The 16,695-nt window shown below is 40.9% G+C and overlaps 1 protein-coding gene across 2 annotated transcripts in view; it reads left to right on the plus strand.

The window, feature by feature from the left end:
* The first annotated feature begins 4,174 nt into the window (after window positions 1–4,174).
* The window catches only part of anos1b (anosmin 1b), a 38,508-nt gene continuing 25,987 nt past the window's right edge, over window positions 4,175–16,695 (plus strand). For both annotated transcript variants that reach the window (XM_026343864.1, XM_026343872.1), the window contains exons 1-2: window positions 4,175–4,486; window positions 13,327–13,374. In XM_026343864.1, the coding sequence (XP_026199649.1) occupies window positions 4,310–4,486; window positions 13,327–13,374 (225 nt within the window). In that variant the 5' untranslated portion in view covers window positions 4,175–4,309. The remainder of the gene's footprint in view (window positions 4,487–13,326; window positions 13,375–16,695) is intronic.

Below are 16,695 nucleotides of genomic sequence, written 5' to 3' on the forward strand. Positions count from 1 at the left end.
TCTTCCGCCTTTTCTTCTTCTTCATCGTCGTCTTCTTCTTCTTCTACTGATGTTTTTCTGCCATTTACACTACTCACCGCCACATACTGGAGAGGAGTGGAGCGGAGCTATTGTAATAAATAAAAACACTGCAGGAAGTGTCCTGTGCTGTAGGAGATGATGCAGTCTGCATTAAAAAACTCCAGACTCCATGCATTATTTATAATGGAGGAGTAGACAGCACAAGGTCGGTCGGTGCAGTGAGTATCAGTCTGTGGAGGTTATCTCAGCCTCTTTTGCACAAATACAAGAACCAGTTCTCTACTACTGTATCTATTAATTTTCTCCAGTCTTCAGCAACATTACAGTCTTAGGTATTCTTATTTATAAGATATAATTAAGTCGTTTTTTAAGTGGTTTTAGTCAAGATTTTTTCAATCTTTCAACCTAGATGGTTCTTTAAATAGATGTTACATCAATACAAAGCCCAAGCCAAAGAAAACCTGGTGTCACGTTATGATAAGCTTTATACAGCAAGCTCTAGGCTTATGTGAGGGTTTTATAAATGGTTAATAAATACATTACAAACCTATTATCAGATAATAACACAACCTTTTGTAATTCTAGTTTGTGGAAAACCTACTCTGTTTTTAATGTGTTTGTCTTTTTAGTTATTTAATTTATTAGGACGTCTCATCCAGTGAACTGTTTCATAACTCACACACACACCGAATAAAGACATCTGGACCAAAATCAAGTCCAACCACTAATTTATACACAGTAGTCCTTTATGAAACCCACACTAAAACTGCATTTGTGGTTATGTGCCACATAGTGACACTGTAGTTCCATTTAGAAACATCCTGCCTTCATTTTCTCTTGACACACTGAATGATTAAGTAGTGGTGGATGGTAGGTAACTACACCTAACTGCAGCTGCATCCACCAAAATACTCTGCTCAGTGTCCTGTGTTGAACACTTAAATCCTACCTCAGTAAACAGCACAAAGCAGAGCTTTTAATGCAGCATGTCTACCACCACCACCACCACCACCGGGGATTCATAACCATCCATCCATCCATTCATGGTTTAAGAAACTTTTGAAAACTTTGAATGTGACAAACATTAGACGACTAACAGAGGAGCTGTGAATAGTTTCAGCTGTAGGAATAATCTCTAACCACTTCTGTGATCTCAGACAGGAATGATAACATGTAGGTAAGTGAGAGAAACAGTTAAACGCTCTGGGATTCTGTAGAGGATTGTATTTAAAACAAGAAACATCTTCTTATCTCTTTTGTAGTTCGAGGAAATGGAGGAAATTTTTCCCAGGCTTAGTGATGATAAAAAATCTGAGTTTCAGAAGTCAGAATTCAAAAAGACTGGTTCAGAAAATTACCACAGAGGGCTACATGTGGAAATAAACCTACTAGCATGAAAAACGACACACAACCTCCTCCTGCACAGTCCCAGCAATCCTACATACACATAGTGGTGTAGAAAAACTAAATGGCGTCATTTATTATGGTCTCTTTACATACATTACATACTGTATGAAAGCCCACATGACAACGTATTGACTCAGCTTACAGGATATACAATATAAATAAAGTTGTATTAAATAAATACAGTGAAACTTGCTCCGTATAGACAGTGATGAATGAACACACTCCAGATAAGTTTGACTATAATTGTAGAATGTAAACTCTCCACCCAGGTCAATCAACATCCCATTGAATTCCTTCAATTTTACACAATATGTCTGACATATTCATGTTCTCCCTTTGGCTGATTTCTACCGACTGATTAAAAGCCTAGATTCTGGCACAGGCATCTGTTTGTCTGCCTTTCTATCTGTCTCTCTTTCTTCCACTGTCTCTGCTTCTTTGTATCTCTCTCTCTGTTCTTTCCCACCCAGTTCAAAGACATTTGGCTTTAATCAAGCAGCAGATTTGGACAGACGGTAAACGCTTCTGTTATGTGTGTGTGAATGCGCACATGTGCTTTTGTGTGTGATCTTTGAGTGTGTTTAGGAGGGTCTTTACTCCACTAATGGGTTATCCAGAAACCTGAGCAGGGTGTTCTATGAAAATATCAAAATGTTCTTTTGGTCATTTAGATAATGGGCAACTACTGTGTGTGTGTGCGTGTGTGTGTGTGTGTGTACAGTATATGTGAGGGGCTAGAGAATGTGGATGTGTGTAAAATTACAATTACCTGCAGAGTGGTTTCATTTTACATTTCTTTTTTACAAGCTGAATAAGTACTGTGTTATTCACTGTAATTTTGAATGCATGTCTCCCCTGCTCTAGTACTAGTAACACAATCATCAGCACATGCTATAGTCCACATGACACTAGTTGTCAATCTGGGGGTGGGGAGCCACGGATAAATCCATGGGGTCACAAAATTATTATGGACAAGACATTTGGTGTTTTTCTGTTGCAGTTCTAAGTACTACCATCTCTTTCTAAGAAGTAATTTCACTCTTTCATTGAACTGCTCAAAACATGTGTCCACAGTGTAGCTTCAGTTTGTTGTATGATGATGTGCCACATGTACATGTTAGGAGGCTGGTACCTTTAAAGCTGTAACCACTAGTTTAAGTATAAACTACCGTTCAACAATAAACGTGTGTTGATCTTCTGTAACTATTTTAATAGGTGCAACACAAATAAAATTCTTAGTATTGTAAAGTTATTCAGTATATCTGTGTTTCAACTGGTCAGTCAACTCAGATCCTAAACACACAGTGAGATTAATCTTTAGTTACAGCTGAAGATGGCTTGGATTTGAGGGTAAAGTAGCCAAAAATGTTGGAAACTACTGGTCTATTATATTAACCTAATAGCAGTTAGTATAAGAGAGAATAAAAAGCCCGGTTTCCACTTCAGGGTCATGAACAGTGCTGCCAGTACTTACTAAATATTTATACAGCTCCATTTCCCCTAAATCAAAAACTAGGTGATTCTTTCTACTAGTTGCCAAGAGAGATGACTTCTCTTCTTGGTTAGGATTTCACATAAACAAATGACTTTCAACCCCTGTCCTAAACATCTGGACTTGGCCCTGGTTCTAGTAAGCCCCACTTGGCTCTGCATTAGCTGTCAAAAAGTGGTGACTAATATATTGTGTGGCTCTTTGACAGACACCTACCTCAACAAATTCCTCGGGGCTCTTTTAATAGTCTGCTTTAATAATTGCTCATAGGAGAGAATTCCCAGACTATAAAGGGAAGATTGTTCAGAACAGTAATGGTGTTAATAGGGCCTCAAACAATAGCCTGTCATGCAAACTCTCAGGCCATAAATGCCTCTCATGCTTCTCTTACAGAAGTAGACGTCCAGATCAGTCTCCTATTTTAGTTACATTTATTTTGGTCTTTTTAAACTATTTCTTAAAAGCATGCACACAATACTTTTTGATATGATTTGGAACTGACTGGTGACGATTGACACAAGTAAGGCTCAAGTGAAGATGGTGAAGAAAGGTGGTGCAAAACTGGTCTGATGAATATGGCAATTGTACAGTGATGAACAGGAGGAGCTGGAGCTCTCCTTGCCAAAAGAGGTCCTACCAGCTGTGGTGACGGTGTTGATGATGAGCACGTTGATGGTTAACTGTGTGGTTGTAGTTGTGTGAATCTGTCTCTCCATGTCAGCCGTGTGAGAGGACGGCAGGTTCCAGCTGGGACTGATTGGTTTCAGCATCTTCACAACTCTAAACAGGAGAATCTGTTCAGATAATGGATGGAAAATAACCAGGGCTGTAATGTAGATGGTCTCTGTGCAAGCAGCCTATTGCATAAGCATCTCTGATGACGAAGATGAAGATGAAGCTGGCATGCAGGACAACTTGTGCAGTGGTTTGAGTGGTGATGAAGAAGAATCACGCTGGAGCTGATGATGATGACGGTGGAGAAAGCGATCATGACGTTGATGAAAGGTTTTGATGATGCTCACGCTTTGTACGGTAATGATGATGATGATGATGATGATGATGATGATGATGATAGTTGCATGTGCACAGGTGATGAGAGTGATGCTTTGAGTGATGATGATGATTGGTGGAACACAGGGAGGAAGGATGAAGAGTGTCACAGCTCCGGTTGCACTTGCACCGGTGGTGGGTGTGTCCAAGGGGGGGGTGGAGGGTGGTGGGGGTAGAGCCGCTCCACTCCCCGCTCGCGCGCGCCCAGGAGTGGATGTTTTCATTCTGAACTTGAAGGGTCGCGTGAGCAGGACGAACCGGGCACGAGAAAGAAAACTCCTCCGTCTGGTCGCTTTGTTCCGTTTTTCAATCCGCTTGCTCTCATCCCGTGTCGGTGTCATGTCTGTGCGTCGGGCCGGCTTGGCGCTCCTGTGCGCGCTGCTGTCGCTGACTTGCGCCCGGAGGAGTTCACCGGAGCAGGAGGATGTTCAGGAGAAAATCAACAGCGCCAGATGCGCGTCCAGGTGCCTCACTCTGCACATGACGCAGCTCACCGCTGCCTTCAGACACCTCCAGGTACCTGCAACCATGTTGTCGCTTATTGAAGAGTGTTTGAGGTCAAATGTGGCCTCCAGTCAGCGGTCAGCTCGACCTCAGTGTGTTCAAAAAGAAATGATATTATTATAAAATAAAATAAAATGACCAAGGACTTTGATTCCACAAAGGACAACACTTTGGTGAGTTGGATACTAGTTGTTGGACACTAGTCTCCGAATATAAGGACAAGCATGCTGCACACTGTACACCATTTACTCCTAACTTAGATACTTGTGCTGGTGACAGTCCTCAACTCTATATAGTCTTGATCCATCCAGATTAGTGGGATCAGCAGAGCAGTCACACCTGTCAAGAACTGTGTTGTTTATTGGGCACATATATAATATAGTATAAATCCAGAGCATGTAATGAAGTTTGCCATTGTTTTCTTTTTAATGCAAAGGTCTTTACACTAAATGACATGTTGTGCAGTGACTCTGGATCAGCTAAGAGGTTTTGTTATGTACAGTGGGAAGGCACAGTAGAGATCTCATTGCCTAAATTATTAATCAGGGGAAAGTTTGTGATCAAACCAAGGTGGTTTTCATCAAGACGTTTTGGACAAATGTTTATACTGAAGTTGCCTGGTGTCAAAAGGCTGAAAAATGTTAGCTTGTTGGTTTCTAATAGTCGAAACAATTGCTCATCACAATGAAATTGCTGGCGCATGTACTGTGGCCTTTGTAGTGAGGAATGTGAGATTAACAAGTTACCAAGTTCGAAAAGCCACTTATCGTTAACGGCTTCAACATGTGCATGCTATGTAGTGGGTGGGAAAGTCATTAACCACAGAGTTCAGCTTCAATGGCTCTATGGTGTGTAGAAGTAAGTGTGTGTATGTGTGTGTGTGTGTGACCACACACTGGTCCTGGTCCATGCAGAACAGACTCCTGCCACCTGTGCATTAATGAGGGTGGCCCCTGCCTGACTCTCCAGAGTGAGATGTATGTGCGTCTGGTGGGGTTAGTGGAATGAAGGTGTGAGGAAGGGAACACTTGGTTTAGAGTTTATGAAGTGAAGTGCAGTAGTCAGATTCAGAGCATCAAACAGTAGCGATGGAAAAGATGGAAATGAAACCAAGTAACTGGAAGGTAACTAGCTAAGAGGAAAGGCATTCATTATTCTTTGGGTTTTTTATTTATAGAACAAAAACCTATTGTGCAAAAACGCACTTGCAACATTTGTTTGGCAGCTTCTCCACTGTGAGGATTTCAGGGATTTCTCAGTTTTATGTTGTCGTTGTAGAGTAAATATCTCTTGTTGTACAAAATAAGAGAAAACTTTAAAGGTGTCACGTTGGACTTCTGACATGTGTAGAGAAATACTTTCTAAAGAAATAACAGATTATTGAAATTACCCTGATATGTATGTATAAAATATGTGTAAGAGAAAGAAAGTCAACTCTGACTTCAGTATTGATTAGCAGAATAGCGACAAACAGGAAAAGTGTGGATGTGAGACTCGGAAGCTCACTTTAGGATATAGAGTAGGCGCTGAAGACTTTGTGTGTTGCACCAAAGTAAAAAGAGCCTCTACGCTGTGAGCAAACAAGGAAACAAGTTTCCTCTGGGCCACATCCTGGGGAACAGCATCACTCCCTGAACCTATTATAGGACAGTGTAGAGAGCACACAGAGTGATTGATGGATGGGAAAGACTGTGTGTTAGAGGATTCATTCATTTAAAGAACATAAAGTTCGAAGTAAAAAAAAAAAAACAACCCATTTTGATAACAGCCCCAGCAACTATAACATCAGTGTTGGCAAATAGAGCTTTACTCATCCTCCACTGTCACCACACTCAGACACAAAGACACACATTGCTTCCTCTGGCTTCATGTGGGTGAACCCTGTGTTTTTGGCTCTTTCTTGTTCTGTGTGTGTGTGTGTGGCTGGTGTGTAGCCACTAGAATGTGAGTCACCAGTTTTCTATTTACACCTCTCTCTCTGCTGCGTCTCTGGGTTTTCCACTACTTTCCCTTGTATGGTGTAATGGTGTAATTATATGTGTGTGTGTGTTTGTGTGTGTACACGAGCATATATATGTTGGTATGTTGTCATATTCCCAAATTCCTCCTTGATGTAAACTCCTAAAAATAAGGAAAAACTCCAACCTCGGCCATGTGGAGCTGGATCCGTTGCACTTACGTGGTAGATCAGATTAGACTGCATGTCTTAGACAATCACAGGTCTGTGGTGCTGATGAGCGGATGGTTAGTGGTTTGTGCTGGGGCCGAGGGCCAGTATGAGGCTGAATGAGCTGCCTATGCATTCATGTTTATGCGCATGTGTGCATGTGTGTGTCCGTGCTGCACTGCGGTAGGTAGCACTAATCAGCCCCCGAGGCTGGTCAGCTAACAAGTCACGCTCTGAAAAAGAGCACAGACAACGGTCAGGTCAGGTTGCACAGAGACAGACAGCGAGATAAAGGCAGGTAGTCAAGCACAAAGACCGGCACGGTCGCTGGAAAGATGGGTCAGCAGGCAGGTAGACGCACAGACAGGTGTGACACACGCAAGTGAGGACAGACAACCGGACAAACTGATACACAAGCTTACAAGTGGACTGATATGCAGGGAGACAGGTAAGCAGAGAGACAAGCAGAGGGGTGGGCGATAGCTGGAGACAAAGGCCTGTTTGATTCACCTCAGAGATAAAGCTTCTACTTTTTTCTAGAGCTTTGTGACTGCCCTGTCATTCGATCGCTAGAACCTGGGATAGATGGTGATAAAGCTGCGGTGGTGTAGGAGTGACTCTCACCTGAAACCCGGACAAGAAATTTCGAGACAGTAAATCACAGCTGGAATGGCAAAGCATTGAGCGGCAGGGCTTTGTTCTTTCACCCGCAGAAAGAGGGATAGACAGAATGATTCTTTCACCACATCAAAACCATGACGGCATATTATATCTGATATGTGAGCAATTAAATCCACTCTTCTTCCCACCAGTGTCTGTTTTCATCAGCTGAGTCAGCTGAACATAAAGGAAAAGTTTGGGAAATATGTTGACAGTCTTTGCTTGGCCAGAGATAAGGTGATTAGTAATGGTTTGATGTCAAGTCAGTACCTAAATATGAAGCTACAACCAGGAGACAGTTAGTTTAACAGCTTAACCAATTGGTCAGACAGAACCTCCACCCAACGACTTCCTTCTTCTCCTTCCAATAATAAGATAATCAGCTCATTTATAATGACCGAAAACAACATCAAATCAAGTAGAATCAGCGCACATGCAGAATGTTTTTACACCTGTAAAGGTTTAACACAGAGGCGTAACGTTGGCAGCTTGCGTGCCTCTGCCCACAGGAAGCATGTTCGGGCCTTAACCGCGTCTCCTGCGTTCACTAACGTGGCATTTAATGGTCCGATGGGGTAAGATTCGGGACCGTAATGCAACCACTTTGTCGTGACGCTTGTTGTTTTCAGGATGCGCAGCACCTCAAACACTAACGGTAATACATGTGCATGGAAACACACACACACAAACACACACACGCACATGCACAAGCTAATTAGGGGCTTCTGTCGGGAATGTTCTGACCTCAACGTGGACTTTTTGGGAAGAACTTTATAATCTGTTGAGTGGCAGTTAGTCATGACACACTCACACAAATGATCCACACACTGTAACTGTGTTTGCTTCTGGTCATCTGGGTGTGATTAGTGGAGTTAATGTTAATGCCTCGTGTTAAATAGACTTTCTACTGCGCCTCACCACAAACACTGACCACAACACACACACACACACACACGCACATAAAATGCACACACACTCTCTCTTATATTACGCTCTCACATACACACTCACGTTTTAGCACTGCATGTGGCAGAAGGGTGATTTATCTCTCGCTCTCTTTCAAACACTTTAGGGTGTGTGCAGCTGTGTGCGTGCACGTTGACCATGCACGCGCTTCTGTGCGTGTGTTTTTGTCCCTGTGTGTGTGATTGTGTCACTGCTGCTCTCCTGCCGGTGCATCCAGTAAGATCAGGTCGAACAGTGATTACTCTGGATTCAGCAACCATCGGAGCCATGTGGAAGTCCTTTAGTGCAAGTGTTTCGTGCTCTGTGGGTCAGTTCTCTCTCTGATGGGTCTCTCGTGTCTCAGGCTCAGACAGATTTCTCTCTTGGATCCCAGGCTTGAGGAATGTGTAAAGACTGTATGTTTTTAATGTCGGTGTGAAATCCAGTCATGATGAAATCCATCATTAAAAATAAAATGGAATTTCTGCATGTTTTTGTCCTAAATCATACATCATATGCTGGGTTGGAGTGAAATCCCCTTGATATTTGAATGCGTGGTGTCTCGCTCATTACTGTGAGGATTTTCTGCCTATAAAACACACAGTGTTCGGAGCCCAAAGTTTTGTATGTCTTTACATGGGTTTGTAATCAAATGCTTCAAATTCAACTTTATCCACGGCCAGTCGTAGGCCACAGTAAATGTACATTTTAAAATGCTCTTCATCTATGGATAAAATTCACAATCTAAGGTTCCTATTAAGAAAATAACCCAGAAGAATAAATTCCAGTCAGGCGGACAGCAGTCAGCAGAATTTATTGCACCCTGTTTCACAACTAGTACAGCACCACTCATGGCCAGTCTCCTCCCTGCTCCTATTAACTAATATTTATTTCCATATTTCACCTTTTGTCTGTCTAACTCTGCTCTTTTCAACTTCCTCTCAGTCCTCCACATCCAATTTCTTCCCTCTTCTTCCAGTCCTGCTTTCTTTCCGTGACTTTTTCAACATGTGCAGCTGTTTTGCTGCAGCCAGACTCACACACACTCCGAAGACCCTAAGAAACCCCACTTTGACCACCGTTTAATGGCCATACGGCACCCAGACCTACCTTAGCTGCCTTGATTTGCTCTGACAGCAAATATGTCCCATGAAATTGACTTGGGATGGGTGTGTAAATGTGTACGTCCATGTCCTGTGTGTGGCAGAGGGAGGCTGAAGAGGAGTGACAGAGAGCGAGGGCTGAAGACAAAAAGAGAAAGAGAGCGTGAAAAAGATTAAGAGAGAGGATGAAGATGTGAGGCCAGCAGGGGGGAAAGCAGCTTTATATCTCTACTGTGGAAATCTGGAGATGTTTAACTGGCCTCCAAACTGTCCTCAGTTCTTAGACTGGAGCATTTACAGTTTTCCAGTCCTCTTCTGTCATTTTTGCAGAAGTTGGCAACAATATGCAGAATGAAAAAAGACCTGGATGTTTTAAACGAAGGATAGAGAAGTGACAGTTTGACTCAAGGAGGCCGGATGAGTCTGGATGAGTAGCAACAGGAGTACGAAGAGGGACTGCACAGTGTGCGTACACAGATCCTCTAACGACTCTTCTGCATCTGCTTTTCTCTTTTGATAGAGAGGGAGAAGTGTGGTTGATTGAACATTCAACCCAACTTGATTTATCACTCAGCTGAAATCATAATATTTTCAATGGGAGACTCTAGATACTGGATATTGGGAACGTGCTGATGTTGTGGGGAGTTTGAGAAATAATTAGGCCTGGGATGGAGATTTGATTATGAATAATGTGGATATGATTAAGATTCAAAACCATTTTGTTTCCTGTCATTCAGCTAGACCAGTATAATGAGCTCAGAAAATGACCTCACTTAATTGTAATGCATCACATAGAACAAGGAACAGACACTGTCACAATATTATGTAACTAAGCTAAATCACATCTACAATTTTCTTCTGTTAGTATAAACAGCAAACACTCACCTGACACATTTACTTTAGATTCATCATTTTCATCCAGGATTCATTAATCACATTAAAATAAATTCTCTTAGAGTGGCCTTAATGGGTCCGATTGCAATGCAGCTTTAAGACTGTCCCACCCATAGTTTTGTCATCATTAGTCCCTCACCCTACTTATAAAGCCCTGCTTTATCACTAGAGGTTCAGGAACACTGGCAGCTTTGAAAAGACATGCTGGGAAATGTGAGGAATACAGAAGCTAGTAGAAAAGGCTACAGGCTATTCGTTGAAGATTATATAAGTTAAAGTTGTGGAGTATGAAAATACATTCAATATGTACGTTAGACCTTAGCACTATACACTGAATGTACACAGACACTTTGTTTGTTGTAAGAAATCTTCACATTGACCTTTAACTGTATGAAAAGATATTTTTTTATCAGGAGAAGCTTTTTTGATAGCTTTGTAAATCAGTTTTATTCTTTTCATTAGGTCTTATTACAGCGTGACCGGTTCACAAGAAAGACATGTTTTATGTTTTGGAATACCTGCGAGAAATGTTTTTCTCTGAAGAACCACTACTAGTGGATCCAGAATTGAAGGTGCTGAACTGGATTAGGAGAGGGATTTGGTGTCTGCTTCAAGCACAGTTTAGTAAAGTTACTCACACCTGTGCTGTCAAACAGACTCAACAGATGGAGGGTGTGACTGCTTCTCAGCTGTACGCTTTAATCGTTTCAGTGTTTGAGAGAATTAAGAGCCTCCGCCATTTATGTATCTGCTATAACACCTGCATCCATGGCAACTGGGGTTTTTATTATGCAACCAGTAGCACCTGGGTGGTGCCTGAAAATGTTTGAAGACAGGAGAAAAGAGAGGAAGGGAGGAAAAGGCGGACGGTGGAAGATGATGTTTCTTTCTCTCTTGTGACAGCATCACACACTTCCCTCTGTTTTTCCTCTCATCTGTTCTTTTTTCCATCCGTCCCTCCCAACAGACTTGTTACTAATCTATTCATCAGGGGGTTTAACCTGGTTTAGTCGTAGCCTCAGCAATATCCCTTTTAACAACTAGCAGAGATTACTGTCAAGCCAAGGATGTCCATCCCATCAATACTAATATGGTCTTGAAAGCATACTAACTCTTGAGCATGAAATACCCTTTATTTTCCCCCCAAATCTCTGTCATCTGAAAACAATCATTTCACTAACAAAATTTATGTTTAAATGTTGTCTGACTCCGAGCAAATTTATTGTAACTTGATCAGAACTTCAGAACAGAGTGTGGCTGCGCTCCTGGTGTTGCTTCTCTGAAAGCTAACCATCTCTTTATTGGTGCCAACAGCTGGACAACCACAGCTGTAGCAGTGGAAACGGACCAGAGTGAGAGTATGAGAGGAATGAGGCAAACAAAATTAGTGGAGAACTTGGAGCACTGACCATTTTCACACATACTGTTTGCTCAGTGACCAGTCTTTGCAGAAATCAGGCATGACTGATGGTTTGTTGGTGTTGGAAATGTCCAGAATTTAATAGACGTAACCTTCTCTGTCCTACAGTGGAGCTTTTAAGTGTACTCTCTGTGCAGCACCTTTTTATAGGTATGTCATGGCTTCAATTCATAGCTCTCACTTTTTCTACTTGAGTAAAAGTCCAGTGACAGAAAGTGTTTTACTTAAGTCCTCACCCTTCAATATCAAAATCCAATTTAGTTTCGAGTGTATCTGCTTTGAATGTTCAGAATAAAAGAGCCCATTTAGCAGCTTCTGTGGTGAAAAACCTTAATCCCTAATCTCTAACCTTTAACCCCATCACCATTACCCCAACTCTAACCCCTGTAACCTCCATCATACCAGAAGCACAAAGGCTACTTAAAAGGGCAGAAACCCTGAAATGTGTGTCTGTGTGTGTGTGTGTGGAAAGAGATGAGCCTGGTTCAGGCTAAATACAGCTCAGTCAGGAGAGGGTTTAGGAGTTGTTAAGAAGGCTTATGCCACATGCGTGCACACACACACACACACACTAGGGACACACTAGAGATATGTACTCCCTTAGGGGCACACACACACAACGACAGATACACAAATGCACACCCAGCAGTAGTCTAATAGTTGTTTTGATGTTGGATGATGGAAGCACGACTGTGCTGATGATGACAAAGCATTTCAGAGGGATGAGCAGCGGAGTTACACTAAGAGCTGCACTAACTATCTCACCAGTTCACGTTTAGAACAGCAGAAATGTTCCTCTGCTCAAAGAAACACGTAGTAAAAGAAGAATAAAAACACAATAGGTGCCCCAAAGGTACGGTTCAAGTGGTTCCAAAGAAATACTGTAAACATGTAGCAACGTGAAGGGATAATAGAAATTTATCCAATCGTAGGTTTGACAGAAATGTATAGTCAGCAGTTTATCAAGCTTCTTAAATGTGAAGATGTTTTTCTGTGTTTTTAAATCTTTGTGCACTGAATATTTACAGGTTTTGGACCGGTGATCAGATAAAACAAGCACAGAGAGGGTGTTACCTTTAGCTGGAGACACACAGTATGTGTATAAATGCTTTACTCCGATAAGACAGCAGGATTTATAATGATGTATTGATAAAAAAGCAAATGAGTGATACATGTGTTTTAATGAGTTCGAAAATCTGAAAAGACTTAAGGAATTAGTGTTGGTTTAATGCATCCGTATTTCTGTCTCTGTGGTCATGTGATGACGTCTTCCTCTGTCACAGTGGTTGTAATAGTCATGTTTACCGGTGGTCTTGACTCACTTAGCAGAAACTGTGCACACACTCGCTCACTCACACACACAGATAGATCATTCCAAAAGATGTGGTCTCTGTCTGGTTCAGCAACCACAAACACAGTGTGTTAAGTTATTTTTCACCCAGAGGATAATTATGTAAATAAGAGAAAGGTTAAACGTTTGTCTGTGTGTGTGTCTCTCAGCTTTGCTCTAGTTATGTAATTTAAAAAAAAATATTTTCTTTCTGTCTCCCTATAAGTTTCCTTGGACGCTGACTGAAAGTTTCAAGCATGGGATTTGTCTGTGGAAGATGTATTTCTCTCTCCTTGTGTTGGTTTTAATCCTCATCTTCTCTGTCTTTTCCAGAGCGACCAAGTTCTGGTTTGGTGTGAAAACCACAGACGCTGTGCTCAGGTAAATACATATACACTCACAGCCTGCACTAGTAAAGTCGTGAGAACATTGTACTGACTGTATTAATAAATGTAAACGGTCTAGCACATTTACCTAAATGTAAATCTGCTTTCAGCTAATTAGAAATGGCTTTGGAATTGATTCAGCAATGCAATGTGACATCACCCAGCAAGGTGCTGTGTTGATCAGTCATATACACTGATCAGCCACAACATTAAAAATACCCCTTTCTGCTGTTTACCTCCAAATGTAAACATAAAAAAACATAAACCGTTGCTGCTCTGATAACTTGAAGTTCTGTGTACAGCTGTTCACAAAGTGAATTTAAATTCTACTAGCTGACTGTCACTGTGTAATGAACTGAATCGAACTCAAACCTAATGCCTGAACACTATTTTTGAGTTAGGACAGATGTGACAATACAAAATGAGGATCCTAGAAAGTAATGTCGCAACAGTTTCTCAACATAAAGCATAATGTTTCGCTTCGCCCCCGCCTACAGAGACCAAAAGTGAGTCTTTCTCTCCCTTTTCCTGTCTATGGAATCCACTGAGCTACTGCATGGCTCCTGTAATAGCAAACGTTGTGTTTTCAGTTAAAATAATGTCCTTCTGTATACCTATTATCCATTTTACATGGAGCAAAAATTAGTCTCTGTTTATTCACTTAACACTGCTTGCCAGGGCGCTGCACTGTGTGTGTGTCTGTGCTAATTCATTGTTTGATTCAAGAGGAGTTTCCATGATGGGTATTTTTAGCTGCCAGTCTGTCCCCTCTGCAGCAGTCACAGCTTGTTGCAGCGATCTGGGCATTACTGTGGGTGTTGTAGACTGTTGGTCCCATCACGGAGACGTAGACGGTGGGTGGATAAGACAGAGACTGAGGCAGAGTCTGCATATTTAGACAAACTGTCTTGTTTAAATTCAGAAAGCCAAAAATACAAATACCTACTGTCATCGCTTTTTTCAATATTGAGCATCGTTTTTAAAATATACTCTATTCACAAGAGAGAAAAAAATAATTTTAATCACTTAACAAGGCATGTTTGTCTCTCATGCACTGAATAGCAAAAACTACCCATAATGACCTTTTACTTGCTGACTTTAAGTCACTTAGTATTAATGACTTCTCGAAGGATCCTGTCTAGTTTCTTATTGATGTGTTTTATGAACTTTCAGTTCAGGTTCAGACCTATTTAAAAGCTGCAGTCCATTTGGAAGAACACCTGAGTCGTATTTTACTTTTCTGAAACCTTTCCAAGCTTCGTTACAAATTCACATGACAGTCGAGTAAAAAGGTAGAACAGGCAGTGAGAGCTTTTTTTGTGTGTGTGTGTAATGGGGTTACCAGGGGTTAATATCAACAACAGCCAAGAGCATGCTCACCCCCCAACTCTTGCAGGAGATACCACACTGAGCGAAACATCAGACATCAACTTTTGACCATACTTAACCCCCGCACCACAGTCTCAAACAGAAAACACAAACACACACAGCTCCTTTGACCTCTTACCCAAACTTTTCTTTATCATTTCCTTTCTTGTTTTCCTTCCTTCTTCCTTCCTTTGCTTTTATTCCTGATCAAACTTCAACAAAGACACACAGGGTATGAGAGCATAACATATTCTAGTTCCATACTCCTGCTGTTGTACATGTGTGAATACTTCTTGACACTGTGCTGTAACTAAGGTCTAGTAACAGTCTCAGAAACCGGCCAGTGGGGGCTGACGCTCTGTAAACCACAATTTTCCTCTCACAGTTCAATACTGCACAGATATGCAGTGTCTCTTCTTGCTTGTTTGACTTGCAAAGTTATTAATTCGTACTGTTTTATAGTCTGTTGAAAGTGGATCCAACCCAATTTGTAAAAGTCACCACAGTAAGCCAACAACAATAAATTAAAACAGAAAAGCATTTGCCCCAGTCCTCAGCTATAATTACTAAAATTAATCAAAATAATAAATTATATGGCGGAGGAAGTCCAACACTGTTTAATGCTCCCGATGTGCATATATTTAACAGGGTATGTGGGAGATGTTTGGGGCGTACTGTTTGTTTTTATCTATTATGCACCTTGGAAGCTTTACACAGTCTGCACAACCTACTTTATTATTATTTCATAAGCTAACATAAATCCCCAGGTTTCTATTTTCACGTGTTATATACTGAAGTTCTCTCTTAGGTTAGGTTATAGTGAACTTCAGGGAGTCAGGCGACGATACTGTTTGGTATTAATGGTTTCCAGGAGCTGAATCTTACTCACTATGGTGATCCCCAAACTGTTCCTCTAGCACCACCACATGATTGACATCAGTGATCTCAGCCTTTTGTGATCCCCTGACTTTTTAACTAGTGCCATCATCAGGACAATACATCACATTATAGCCCAACCCTGGCTTCTGAAAGTAATGTTTTTACTCAACTAATCTACAAATAGCCTACATTTTTGTAGGAATTGTAATTGCAACTGACTTAAATGAGCACAAATTACACGTTGCATTTAAATAAGATTTGAGAAAGAAAAAAAATTGACCTTAACATATTTATTTACAAAACTACAATCTTTTTTTGCATTAATACATGTAATTCTTTTCAAATCAATCAATACAAAATCATAATATAATTACATTTGCTACCAAACTATTATTATGGTTTCATGAAGAAAAATCATTTTAGGAAATAGGATTTTATAACTATATAGTCACTTAATGCCAGTAGCCTCAGATCTGAGACTGCGTTTTTGTGCTAATTTGCATATGTTAACATGTTAACCTTCCAAACTACAAGGTAGACATTAATATATCTACATTATGTTTATTTCTGTAACAGCAGCATTTTAACAGTCTTGTTGTGAGCATCTTAGCATGCTGATGTTTAGGCATCTTACACAAGTACAATCTCACTGAGCTACTTTAGCTGTAGCAGTGATGCTGATACAGCAGCCTACTGAGCCTTCTGCACTAAAAACAGTGAAATGTTTTGATACGTCGCTTTTAGAAACAGAAATCTAAAATGTAAATTTTTGTCTACAACAGCAAGAAATTTGCCTGTATAATACAGACATCCACAATTTTGATGTAAACCCAAACAACTACGATTTAACAAAGCTTAAATTTAAAGAAATAAAAAGAAGTATGTGAATTTATAAATCTCTCACTGCCAGTTTTTATTGGCTGCCTATTTCTGATAATGATATATTCAGGTTTGATTGACCATTTTCTCCACAGAGAGATGATAATGGGACTCACGTGGGACGACATCACAGGAGTCCACTGGTCAGCAACTGTTGATCTGAAAAACACTCCCCCGCAGTTTTGAATTT

The sequence above is a fragment of the Anabas testudineus genome, chromosome 4 (genome assembly GCF_900324465.2).
Source record: "Anabas testudineus chromosome 4, fAnaTes1.2, whole genome shotgun sequence".
In the NCBI taxonomy this organism is placed as follows: domain Eukaryota; kingdom Metazoa; phylum Chordata; class Actinopteri; order Anabantiformes; family Anabantidae; genus Anabas; species Anabas testudineus.